This window comes from Octodon degus, unplaced genomic scaffold, assembly GCF_000260255.1.
Source record: "Octodon degus isolate 3935 unplaced genomic scaffold, OctDeg1.0 scaffold00344, whole genome shotgun sequence".
NCBI classification, from domain to species: domain Eukaryota; kingdom Metazoa; phylum Chordata; class Mammalia; order Rodentia; family Octodontidae; genus Octodon; species Octodon degus.
This window is the reverse complement of record NW_004524920.1, coordinates 377,318-390,795: the sequence shown is the minus strand read 5'-3', so window position 1 is coordinate 390,795 and position 13,478 is coordinate 377,318. Positions and strand designations below refer to the sequence as shown.

General features: G+C 53.8%; 1 protein-coding gene across 2 annotated transcripts in view; it reads right to left on the bottom strand.

Annotated features, from left to right (window-relative positions):
* Nucleotides 1-4,051: 4,051 nt before the first annotated feature.
* Numbl (NUMB like, endocytic adaptor protein) overlaps nucleotides 4,052-13,478 on the bottom strand; it is a 24,246-nt gene continuing 14,819 nt past the window's right edge. The window contains exons 7-10 of one of the 2 annotated variants that reach the window (XM_004647977.2): nucleotides 10,396-10,585; nucleotides 7,722-8,027; nucleotides 5,580-5,702; nucleotides 4,052-5,436 (exon numbers count right to left, since the gene is read on the bottom strand). In XM_004647977.2, coding sequence (XP_004648034.1) covers nucleotides 4,781-5,436; nucleotides 5,580-5,702; nucleotides 7,722-8,027; nucleotides 10,396-10,585 — 1,275 coding nt within the window. In that variant the 3' untranslated portion in view covers nucleotides 4,052-4,780. The remainder of the gene's footprint in view (nucleotides 5,437-5,579; nucleotides 5,703-7,721; nucleotides 8,028-10,395; nucleotides 10,586-13,478) is intronic. The other variant, XM_004647978.2, reaches the window with a different exon arrangement.

Below are 13,478 nucleotides of genomic sequence, written 5' to 3'. Positions count from 1 at the left end.
ATCCTCACAGGAGCCTTCTTCCCATGCTACAACCCATTCTGCTTGTGGCCGCTGGAACAAATCTCATTGTCCCAGTCACCGTTCTTGTCGTTGAGCCACCACAACTGACACCCACAACTTAAAGAAGAGGTGCATTTCAGCTCCCATGTCATTCACTGGTCAGGTCAGCTGGCTCCGAGGCAGGACAGCTGTGGCACAGGAACAGGGTAGAGGAATCTCTGCTCACCTCATGGTGACAGGAAGTGGAGGGCATCAAGGGAGGGGCCAAGAAAGAAGATGGCCACTTCTACGTCTCACCCATAGTGCCTTGCTTCTTCAGATCAGACTCTACCTCAGCTGTGGCCTCTGAATAATCCATCCCCCTTGCAGAAGCCCCAGCCTCTGGGCCATCCAGCTCCAAACCATAACACTGACCAGTGAATCAGCTCCAGTCTCCTTGCTGAAAACCCTGCCAGAACTCTGCATTATTTGTAGACAAGAAAGCAAACTCCTACAGTGGCTACTAAGGCCCGATAGAGGTAGCCCACTGTACTCTCTCTCCCCCCTCACCTCTCATGCCCTCCTGGCTCCTGCAGTCCACCAACCCATGGCTTGTGCCCGTCTCAGAGCCTCAGGGAGGCACTCCCTGAGCAGCTCGTCTAAACCCTCACCTAGTGCCCCGGCTCCTTCCCGTGTGCCTCGGCGGTCTTCACCACACGTAGCCCAAGCAGCCATCTCATAGCGCACATCTGCTCATCCTCTCAGGGGAGCATCAGCTCTGGCAGAGACGAGCTGAGCGGGGATTTTATCTTTCCCCTCACCCCTCTGCTGTGTTGCTGGGTCCTGGACCTCTCCTTGGCAGATGGTACGTGCTCTACGAACACTTACGACACTGTATTTCCCCCTCCTTGTTGCCCCAAAGGGAAGAACCTGAGCTCCCTGCAGGCAGGGTCTGCGTGTGTCTGTGCAGCCTCTCCACACAGCAGCTGATAAAAAGTATTTGGAAAATTCTTCTAAGATGAAAAGAATGCACATGTTACAGAAAGTAGCTCGGCGTTTGCCGGAGGCTGGAGGTGGGACCCGGAGTGGCTGTGCGCACAAGCAAAAGACATCTTCATAGCGCGATGTTATTGTTCTAAAATTGACTTGTGATGATGGCTGCTGAACTGTGAAATCGCTCCAAATTGTTAAGTCATTTGAAATGAGTGAGTTTTATGATAAGTAGATCGTACCTTAATAAAGCTGTTAAACAAAACAAAATAAAACGTGTGTGAGGGAGCAACGCCCCAGGGAGGCTGTCTACTTAGGAAGCAGAGGGAGGCAGGCTGTCTGAGCCTCACTTGCCGACAGAAGTGGTGACCATGACGGCCCTGGTCCCTGCATTCATAGTGCTTCCTGTGCCCTGTGAGGTGGGAAAGCCAAAGCCATTCCAGACAGAGGGGGGCTAAGGAAGGGACAGGGTGGGACTGTACAGGCAGAGGTTAGGATGGAGTGGGGGCAGGAGCAGGGGCAGAGGCGCAGACAGGCACACAGGGCCTAGAAGCCCAGGAGCGGCCCTGATGCAACCCAGGAGGGCTTCCTAGAGAAGGACCCTGCTGGGCCAGGGCTTAAAGATAATTTTCTTCTTGACACCAAGTCCCTGCCTGCCTTCACATGCTGGGGCCGGGCTAACACCCGAACCAAGGGCCGCCAGGGGGCGCTGCAGCCCGGGCTGTGGCTCAACCTCGAAGTCCCATCGCTCCGCCTCGAGGGGGCGCTGGGTCCCCGGCAAGCGTCGTGGGTCTCGTGTGGTGGTGGTGGCTGCCGCTGGGGGTGATGGGGGAGGGGGAGAATAGGGGCTCAGGGCGGAGTTTTTCAAAAAGCGGGAGCCGGGTGCGAGTGGGGGCTTTCTCGAGACCTCCACGCAAGCGCAGCCCTGGCGTCGGGGGGACGCGGCGGCCCCCGCGGGTCTGGGGCTCTGACCTGCATTTCCGAGGTGTCGCCTCGAGGTTTGGGTAAGCCCGAGCTAGCGCGTCACTCCAGGTCTGTGGGCTCAGAGCAGATGGAAGGGGGCAGCCCCAGGATAGGCGGCGTTGGCACAGGGAACGGGCCGTGCAAGAAATGTCGGGGCAGGCAGGTGGCCCGACTCTGTCCCTGACTGCAGCGTGCCCTCCTCGACCCTTAGCCCCGGGTCTCGGCCCTTTCTGCCGGGCTCAGGCTCCTGCGACTGGCGCAGGTGAGCATCTGAACCTGTTTCCTCCGTGCCTTGCGCAATGCGGGGGTACTGAGGAGACCCGGATGACCCAGAACCCTCCACTCCTTCCTCCAGCGCAGTTGGGCAGACAGACAGCTGGGGAGTGAGCCAGGGCCTGGCCCGGGTGTCCGGTGCGCGCGGAGGCACAGGCTCCACGGTGGAAGGGGTGCTCCTGATCCTGCTGAAGGGCCAGAGAGACTCGAAGGATGGGATGGAGCTGATGCTCCAGGCGTGAACAGCGTTCTCTGTAAGGCCCACGAGGTCTCAACGAAGGGACACAGGCAAAGCCTTAGAGGGGCTTGTCCCCAGAAGAGCCCTCTGCTCCTTCCCAGGGCCTCACACACACTCCCTGGAAGGGCTGTGGGTCGCAGATGCCCCCACCCTGGTTCCTGAGCAGGCTACCAGGCTGTAGTGGGGACTCTTGGGGACACTGGCTCTGTTTAAGTCCTCTCCCTCCACCAGCTGTCCTGACCTTGGGCTAATGACTCCACTTGCCTAGCTGTCGAATGAGGACAGAATATTGAGTTGCACAAAATAATCTGCCTCATTTTAAAGAGCTATAAATAATTAAACATATAATTTATGTCAATTTGCAGTACTGGGGATTGAACTCAGGAGCCCTGAGCTATATGCTCCACCCTTTAAAGTTTTGTTTTTTTTTTTTTATTTTGAGACAGGATCTCCTTATATGGTGCAGAGTACAAATTTTCTTTTACGTATTTGGTACTGGGTCTCACTGCAGCTCGGACTTGCAGTGATCCTGTTTTCAGCCTCCCCAGCGCTGGGATTACAGGTGTGCGCCACCACACGCAGACTTAGTCGCTGGCCCAGCATGCCTGGGCAGCAGGGTGGTGTAGCTTGGGAGATGGGGGATTGAACCCTGGTCCCTGCACTTGCCAAAGCAGGTGCTTAGTCCACTGAGCTATCTTGCTGGTCCAAGAGTACAAATTTTCAATCCTTCTTCCTTACACAGCTGAGTACCTGGGATTACAGGTACTCCACCACCATGTGCAGCTACACTATGCTTTTTTTGGTTGTTTTTGAGACAGGGTCTCACAATGTAATTCAGGCTGGCCTTGAGCTCACTTTGTAGCCCAGGCTGTTCTTCAACTCACAATGACCCTCCTGTCTCAGCCTGCTGAGGGTTCGGATTGCAGGCATGTGCCCCCTCGCCCAGCTATACTATGTGTTCTTAAAAACACATTTTATACATTATATCAAGGGACCCAAGAAACAACAGACTTCAAAACAGTATGCTGCCATGTCAAGTTACAGAAAAATATAACTGACAAGACTTCACCAGCACGGTCTAAAACATAATGGTTTTGTTGGGGTTTTTGGGTACCAGGAATTGAAGTCAGGACCTTGCGCTTGCCAGGCAGGCACTTGTGCCACTGAACTATATTCCTACCCCTAATTGTCTTGTTTTTGGGATGGAGTCTGGCTCACTTTGTTGCCCAGGATGTCCTCAAACTCCTGGGCTCAATCGAACCTCCTGCCTCAATCTCCCAAGTAGCTGAGACTGTAGGTCGGCACCATGGCAGCTGGTTTAGAATGTGGCTAACCTACCAACTAGTGCTAGTTTAGAATTTCTTTTGTTCCTTGGTTCAGATTCTGTAACAGAAGCAGGCTAATTAAACCCGGGCTTCCTTTAGCACCCATGTGGTGTGCTGAGTCAGTGGGACCTGCTCCCCAGCTGTGACTCAGGCGGCTGCTCAGGGGGACCCTGCTCCTGCTCCTGTTTTAGAAGATGAGTCAGGAGGAAAGGCTCTGAGGCCCCACCATCCACCACCACCCCCGCCATCCCAGCCTCATGCTTTCCCCAGGGACACTGTTATAGTTTTCCTTTATTGGCTGTCCTTGTATAATACAAATCTGCAAGTTTAGATACAAAAAAAAATCTGGAAATAAAAGATAGAAAAGTACCCGCCAGGCACCCTTTCCCCTCTTCCGGGACCACCTCCCAGCGGGCACTGATGTGAGGTAACTGAGCATCTTTTTCCTCCCCCCCCCACCTCGTGGACCCCCAACTTGGCCCCTGACCCCATGGCCCCCAGAAGACGCAGGCCCCGAAGAGGGGGCGGGCAGTGGGGAGACAGCATTGGCAGTGAACGCGGTGTGGGCAGAGGGGAGCCCTTAGCTTGTGCTGTGTATGTGGGGAGGGCACCCTGGACTTGGGCCAGGCCCACAGGTGGGGCCCAGGACAGCCTCTAAGTGGGTGTCCCCCTCTATCCTGCCCAACTTCAGAAGGCGGAAGGCCAACAACAGAAACTAGGAAGGGGAGCTGGAACGGAGGGCACCCCCCATGGGGGTGGAGGCGCATGGCCAGCCTGAGTCTGGCAGTGAATCGGCTCCCTTAGCCAGGCCGGGTCGTCTCTGAATGCCATCCTGCTGTGCCCTTGGCATTACAATGTTGGTTCTGTAGTGGTTATGGGGGTGGTGGAGAGAAGGGCTTAAGGGGAGGCTGAGGGGCGCAGCCTCAGGGAGCGGCCTAGGGGAGAGGTTGTGCCTCCATCCCTAGGTGTCACAATACACCTGGGGATGCCAGGGTGGGCCGGGTATCTGGGGCTACAGTTCAATCTCGAAAGTCTTCTGCAGGTCACCAGAGAAGGGGTTGGAGGGCTTCTCCACTGCGGGTTTGCCTTCTAATGCTGCCCACTGGGCCTCAAAGGGGTCCAACTCAGAGGCTGGGGCAGGTGCCGGCTCTGGGGGCCAGGGGGCCCCGTTGGGTCGTGGACGGGCTTGGCCCCCGGGGGCACTGGGGGCAGCAGGGGGTGGGAAAGCCCCAGCTTTCCCTAGCAGAGTGGAAGGCTGGGGCTGGAGCTGGGCAGCAGAGCAGAAAGCATTGGCCACCATCTGCGAGGGGGTGATGCCCACTACAGGGACCCGGGGCATGGGGGGGTAGCCCAGGCCTGGGTAAGCGGGCACAAATGGGGGCTGCATGTGTGAGGGTGGCAGGAACATGGCCACCTGGGCAGGTGCCGTGTCAAAGGGCCCCATAGGGGCAGGGAAGGGCTGCAGGGCAGGTGGCATGGTGGGTACTGAGGGCACGGAGGTTGCTTGCTGCTGCTGCTGCTGTTGCTGCTGCTGCTGTTGCTGCTGCTGGGCCTTGGCCACCTGGGATACCTCCTCCAGCCACCGCTCAGCTTCTGAGGGTGTCCGCTTATGGCCAGGCTGGAAGGCAGCTGTAGGGGGTGCAGAGGGCTCACCCCAAGCAGAAGTCCCTGGAGAGAGCAAAGGGGCAGTGAGAGATGAAGCCTGCAGCAGGAGCCCTGGGCAGGGAGCTGGGATGACCCGGAGATGACAGACACTATATCCCTCTTCTGCCCTTCATGCAGTCTGCAGACTGATGACAGGGCGGGGTTACCTGTTGTGGCAGATGGTGGCCCTGATGCTGGTGCTCCAGCACTTGCAAAGGACGAACTGATCTGCGTGCACAGGGCGTTGATGCCATCGCTGTCACTGGCACCAGGAGGTTCCATCTCAGGCACTGGGGGGGGGGTAGGAAAAGGTAGAGGTTGGCAAACAGGCCCGGCCCGCTACAGCCAGTCCTGCTTACTGTGTCTGCAGTGGCCTTCTCCTCAACCTGGGCTTCTGTCCTTTCCCAGGTGTGTGGGTCAGCAGGTCACTGGGTGATCACAGCCATAAATATGGCACCTGAGCAGCACAACAGCCAAGTCTGTAAGTGACCTGATGGATGACAGGGACCCAAGCCAAGGACCTCAAGATCTACAAGCGGCCACAGACTAGAAGAGATGCTTAAAATGTATCATCTTATCAAATAAGCAAAGGACTGTCCTGTGTGACATGTGACAATGTTATATTTTAGGAAGTAACTGTCTCCAAGAGGAGATGCAGAATCCTCCCCAGGGCACCGGAAAGAGGTGGTCGTAGGAATCAGTGGTTTGACAGGAGGGCCTAGGCTGGGTGGATGTGGTGTCCAGGTCACTGTCCACGATGACTGTGTATCTGGCCAGACATGCAGTGTGTGAGGGTGTGGCCGGTATGACTGAAGTTCAAGTGTGTGGTGTCCGCAAGTGTAAGTGGTCCGCCTGTGTGATAGAGTGGGTGTACTTTGATCTGCGAGTGTGGCTCCCCAGGCTACAAATGCAGATGTATGCTTTGAGAGTGTGTAAGGGTACACATGTAACTTCTGCACATGTGAAATTTCTGTGTGTCTATGACTCTAAGTCAGTGGTTTCCACGTATGTGGGACACGAGCATCAGAGCATAACATCAACGTGAGTCTGAAATTTCCGTGTGGCAAGTTGAATCCCATCAAGTGTGTAGCTGGCTGCAGGAGTGTGAAGCTTCCAAACAGCGCTTGAGTAGTGTCCACCTCTCAGAGAGCGCGTGCGATGCCTTGAGTGTGTGCACGAGGACAAAAAATGTGACAATGTATGACAGCCAAGCAATGCTGTAGGATGCGGAGTGAGTGCGTCATCCTCAACATGCCTTGGCATCTGCTCAACTGTTACCTTTGGAGCGGCCCAGCCTGCTGGATACAAATCAACACCCTCCCACACCAGTCCCCAAAGCTATAAGGGAGAGGTGTCCCAGATTTGGCATATGGCGTGGGAGGGTGGGCCAGACGGCATGGCTTCCTGGACTGCTGAGGGCAGGGAGCTCTCTCGCCAGTTTCCCTCGGGCAAAAATATGACACCTCTTTCCTCCCCCAGCCCATAGCAGACACTGCTTTTGAGATCATGACATATGCCATCTGTCTCCTCTCCTTGGCCCGTGGCAGACATTAATAATCAAACACAAGGGTTATTTCCCTCTCCGAGCTCTCTGCTTACCTTACCCCTTACCTGGCCATACTACATGGCTCCACTGACCAAATTTGAGGAGTTTTCCTCTTGTTATGAAAACATAACACCTCTGCTCTCTTCTTCCTTGTCCATGGTGAACTTTGCTAATCAATCATGTGGTGTGCCATCTCTTTTTCCTGCTCATGACACATCCTTCTATTCATCCTGCCTTGAATAGACATTACTAATCCATCACAACCCTTTCCTGACTCTAAGAAATGCCTTTAGCCTTTACAAGATCTTACGATCCCACTGATACAATGCTTGAAAGAAGCATCAGACTGTGATGTTTTAGTCTATTCCTGAGCAAAAATGGTATCTGTGCTTTTCCTCTTTCCCTTGCCTACAGTGGATGTAGTCGCCTAGAGCAGATCTTGCTAACTAATCATGATGTTCAGTATATTGCTACTGTCCCTTTACCAGAGTAGACATTGCTAATCAATCATGATTCAGGCTACATTTCTGCTATTCCTCTACCATGAGCAGACATGGCTAATCAATCATGACTTCTGTTATTTTTCTTCTATTTCTTGCCCATGACATTGTTTGTTGATCATAATATATTCCACTTGTCTATCCTTTGCCCCTTGACAAAGACAGTGCTGATCAATCACAGTATGTATCTTCCTTCCTCTGTCTCTTGCCCACATAAGAGAGTGCTGATTCTGATATGCATGCTCACTGAATCCAGAGCTCACCTGTGCCCTTCACCTGGAAGTCAGTACGGCGCTGCAGCGTAGATGGAAGCTCATTCAGCCGTAGGCTCAGCTGCCGTTTGAAAGGCGAGTTCTTCTGGCTGAGCGCTGGGAACCCACGAAAGGAGCCCTGGCGAACCAGCTGCTCCAGGGGGGCATGGCGCCGGGGGATGGCAGCAGCAGTGGTGCCTGCAGCCACTGGGGTGCCTGCCTCACCCTTTTCACCAGGGGATGTGGTAGCTGGTGTTGGGGACACATGTCCAGGTTGGGCAGGCCCAGGAGCCACAGCGGGAGCTGCTGCTGCCTCTGCTAGAGACACAGGGAGACAGCTGGTTAGATATGTCACCTTGGCTTTTTTTAATCCCATCTGGCATATTTTCTCCACCTCGGGTACTGGAATTGGAACCTAAGACTTTTTTTTTTTCCTGAGAAAAGGTCTTGCTATGTGGTCAGACCAAAGCTTTCAACTCATTATGTAGCTCAGGCTGGCTGGAGCTTGCAGTAATCCTCCTGCCTCAGACTCCTGAGTGCTGGGATTGCAGGCAGGTGCTTCCACTGTCCCCTGCTAGGACCTTCACATTGAACTACCTTTCCAAATCTTTTATAAGATAGCCGCCATGTTGCTAAGTTCCCCAGGCTGAGCTTGAACTTGCAATCCACCTGCCTCAGCCTTCCTGAGTGCTGGGGTTACCGATGTGCACCACCATGCCTGGCCCTCTTCCCCAAGGCTGCCTTCCTCGCCAGATGTCCTTTCCTGAAGCAGGCTGGTTAGAGGCCTGGCACATCTCTCATCCCCACCCAAGCCAAGCTCACTTTCCCCAGGAGGCCCCACCTGACCCTCCGGGCCTCTGGCTTTCTGCCTCTGCTCCGTCTTCCTGCACGGGGATCATCATTTCCCCCCTGGACACTCTTTCTCCCTTTCTGGTAATTTACCAACACTTATTTCATTCAGGAACACTGTATCGGGCATTGTTCCAGGAGATCTGTAAATATTAACTTGTCTGTCCACACAAGGAGCCACAAGACTCAGACCATCTGCATTTTACAGCTGGGTCCCGCAAAGGCCTGCGATGTGGCCACCACTGCGCTCCTAGGAAGGGGTGGGCCCACTCTGGAATCTGTGCTTCAAACACAGCCCTCATCTGTCCGTCCCAAGGCCGCACCCTCTATCTGTCCCTCTGTCCTCTGTTTCCCCATTTCCCAACTTCCCACTTCAAGTGTCTCCTTCCCTCCTCCAGCTGCAGTGAGTCACAGCAGCCCTGGCCTGGCGCACAGCATCCTCTGGGAAGCTTTCCAGACTGCACTAGCCCTCAGCCTGGCTCTTTCCACTTTGGGGCTGTTCTGTCCTGGGATGTGTATGCATGGGGGGCAGGGGCTGGTCTCCCCACTTGCCACAAGAGGCAGGCTCTTCAGGCCTCCCCTGCTAGTTAACAAACACACACTCCTCCCCGCATCAGGGCCTCATCAGCGCCACAGCTGCTCACAAGGATGTCACCTAGGGCTGCTTCTCCTACCTTCCAGAATGAAGTGATGAGGAGCCAGGCTAGTGCCATGGCAACAGCCCAGGGAGGTCGGAACTAGGAAATCACCTCTGCTCTTTCTTACTGTGTGACCTCAGGAAGTTCCCGCCCTTCTCTGGGCTCCAGTTGGACTAGGAACCTGGGATAAACATCCTCAGGCTACCTCCCAGGGCCTCTCGACAAGGTCAGCTAAGGTAGTGAATGCTCAATGCTTTGGAATCCAAAGAAAGCTTGACAAACAACTCTTCGGACAAAGCACTGTTCCAGAGTGTGTTCAAACGCCTCCAGGCTGAGTGCAGCGGAGGCTGAGCACTGTGACCCAGGTCGCAGATCAGACCTCACTTCGTAGATTCACTGTGGCAAAGTGTCTAGGAATAAATGGGTCTGGCACTGGGACTGAACCTTGGGCCTCTGAACCAACATACATCCCCAGTTCTTTTAATTTTCTGAGACTAGGCCTCACTAACTTGCTAGGTTGACCAGGCTGAGCCTGAATTTGTGATCCTCCTGCCTCAGCCTGTCAAGAGTGCTGGGATTACAAGCATGCTCCACTTGGCTGGGCTTTGTCAAAGTTCTTTATTAATTCTAATAGGCCATGTGAATGGTAAATAAATATTTGCAGCTGGGCTCAACAGTGTATGCCTATAATCCCAGCTACTTGGGAGGCTGAGGCAGGAAAATCATGGGTTGCAAGGCCAGCCTCAGCAAATTAAGGAGATCTTGTCTCAGCATAAAAACAAGACGTGGGGCTGAGGGGACAGCTTAGTAGAATAAGCGCTTGCCTGGCAAGCACAGGGTCCTGAGTTCAATCCCCAGCCCCAAAAAAAAAAAAAAAAAAGAGTAAAAAAGAACTATCTGCAAACTGTGAAGGGTTCCTTGTCAACAATAACATACCCTCTATGTGCCCTCAGTTGGCAGTTCTTTACTTTTTTGTCTTTTTGAGTCAGAGTCTAAGCAGTTCAGTTGGCCTTGAGCTCACTTTGTAGCCCAGGATGGTCTTGAACTCACAGTGAAACTCCTTCAGCCTCCCGAGGGCTGGGATTACAGGCGTGTGCCACCATGCCTGGTTTTTGGGTTTTGTCACCCACACTGTGGTGGCACCCGGATGACCCTATGCACCCAGCCTGAGGCCCCCGCCCTGCAAGGCCCACACCCACCTTTCTTCTTGTCCCCGGCCTCGCGCTCTGAGGGCCGTGCGCCCCCGGACAGGCGGAAGGAGCCCTCGCGGGCGAAGCTGGTGCGGCTGGCATCGAAGGCCGCTGTGACCCCGCACTCCTTCTCCCGGCGCTGCTTCCGCTCCAGGCAGGCGGCGAAGGCGCAGCCCACGGCGTGGCTCAGCCTCTCCCCCTGTGCAGGGAGTAGGGGTTAGACACACCACGCCTGCAGGCTCCAGGCCCTGGGCTCAGCGGCACTCCAGCATGGCCGCGGGAGGCCTGGGGTAGCTTAGTGGACCAGCGCAGGCCTGGTCCATGCAAGGCCTGGATTTCCCCCAGCACGCAACAGAAGGAAGGAGAGGGCGTGCGGGGAGGAAAGAAGAGAAGGGCAGAAGGGAGGATGTGCTGATGTGCTATAATCCCAATCTCAGCACTCCAGGAAGGCTGAGGCAGGACCCCTAGGGCCCACGAGCTCCAGACAGCCTGGACAACACAGTGAGAAACACCCCAGACAAACCCTAGTGAACGATGCCAGCTAGGGAGGCATGCGCAGTGTGGTTACACTTCCGAGGCATTCCGAAACAGCCAACGCTAAGGTACGGTGGGAAGGTTTCCCAGGGGCAGCAGGGCTGTGAGCGGATGTTCCCTGGCAATGCTTGCCAGGCTGCGACAGAGGCGGGAGTCACATAGTACGTGCAGCTGGCAGAGCTCAGCAAATGTGCCGTGTGGCTGGGGACTGGGTCCTCGGGAGCCCTTGTACATTCAGATATTGAATCTCTAACTCCCAAAGCGATGGCACGATATTTTAGAGTGGGGCCTGTGGATTAAGATTACGTTAGAGGGGCTGGGGAGATGGCTCAGTAGAATAAGCGCTTCCCTGGCACTGTGACAATTACTGGGAAGATGTAGGGGAGGGTGACTGCATACGTCTATCAGCTTCACTGTGCGCTTGAAAAAAACTTAGTAATTGGCCTGGTATGCTGGTGCATGCCTGTACTCCCAGCACTCTGGGAGGCTGAGGCAGGAAGATCACAAACTTGCGCCCAATTCAGGCACCTTGGTGAAACTTGGTCCCAAGATAAACAAAATAAAATAGCCCGGCATGGCGGTGCATGCTTGTAATCCCAGCACTTCGTAGGCTGAGGCAGGAGGATCGGCAACCTAGAGAATTCAAGGCCAGCCTGAACTACATAGTAAGACCCTGTCTCAAAAGAAAAATAAATACATAACTAAAGGTTGGGAATATAACTCAGTGAGAAGGCTCTGGGTTTAATTCCCAGGACCGCATTAAAAAAGTAGCCATAAACTGTTGGAAAGATTGACCACTGTTTTGTTTTTCTGAGACTCGGTCTCACTTGGCAGTGCAAGCTGGTCTTGGACTCACTATGTAGCCTGAGCCTCCCGAGTGCCGGGATTACAGGTGAGCGCCACCACGCGCAGCTTCCAGCCCCTGTTTCTGAGTGCCTCCTTCCAGTGTTCCCATATTAGGGAGCCCGGGATTGATGCTGACTCCCACCCCACTCCCCAGCTGTGAGCTCTCAAGAAATCACTTCCTCTTTCAGTGGGAGTCTCCTTCCCTATGAGATGAAGGTCCTCACCAACTGCTTCACAGGCTTGTTGCAAGAATTAGTTGCTAGAGGGGCTGGTGAGATGGCTCAGTGGTCTAAAGCACCTACTTACAGCAAGCTTAGCAAAGCACAGGGACCGCGGTTCAATCCCCCAGCACCACATGCCAGCCAGCCCCGCCCCCTGGTGGGCTGAGCTGGCCACACACACACACACACACACACACACAGATTAAAAAAAAAAAAAAAAAAAGAATTAGTTGCTACAGCCCAAGTGTGCAGCAAGGAGATGGGAAATACCACTCATATATCACAACTCTCTCCAGCCCTGGGCTGAAATGAATCTCATGAATCTTCTTCGCACTGCCAGGAAGTGTACATTCTTATGAACCCATTTTACAGATGAAAATACTGAGGCTCAGATAGGACACCAAAAGCCTCAATCTAAAGAGTGGAGTGGCAGAGTTGGGATTCACATGACAAGCATCTGACTTCTGTTTCCTAACAAAGATGCTCAGAAACCTCTCAATGTTAACTTGGGGACAAGGGGCCGGGGAGATGGCTCAGTAGAATAAGCGCTTGCCTGGCAAGTGCAAGGGCCTGAGTTCAATCCCTGGTTCCACAAAAACCAAACAAAACAAACAACCTTGAGGACAAAAATTCATAGCAAAAACATTAGCAAGCAACGGGAAGTAGGAAGCTTGTGTGTTCTCAGAGGGAGGAGGGATCAAGCGACAGAGGGACATGGATGGAGAAAAGGGATAAAAGAATGGTTATATACATGTAATAAGTATACACAAAGAATGTAATCAACACTCATGTACTGATAAACTAGAAACAAACAAAACAAAATCTAGTAAACTGAACCTCATCAATATCCTAACATTAGGGCCGGGGAGATAGCGCAGCGGTCTAAGTGCCTGCCTGGCAAGTGCAAGGACCTGGGTTGGATCCCTGGTACCTCATGCTGTGCTGGCCCCACGCCATACCAGCCACTGAAACTGGGTGTGGTGGCACATGCCTGTAATCCCAGTGCTGAGGAGGCTGAGATAGGAGGATCATTAAGAGTCTGAGCTGTGTGGTGAGACCCTGTATCAAATAAATAAGACTTTAAAAAATCCTAATATTAATCATATTAAAAGGATTATATGCCATAATCCATGTGGAATTTATTCCATGATATAAGGCTGGCTCAACATATGAAAACAATATGGCAGCACTGGCCACCATTCCTAGCTGTCCTAACTGCTCTTACTAGAATTTGACAACAAACAGAAGCAATGAAAGGGGGCTGGCCATGGTAGCTGCCATGTTCCTGTAGCCCTAGTTCCTCAGGAGGCTGAGACAGGAAGACTGTAGATTCAAGACCAGCCTGGGGGGCTGGAGAGATGGCTCAGTGGTCTAAAGCACCTACTTGGAACAAGCCTGGCAAAGCATAGGGACCACGGTTCAATCCTCCAGCACCACATGCCAGCCAGCCGCGCCCCCTGGTGGGCTGAGCTGGCCACACACACACACACA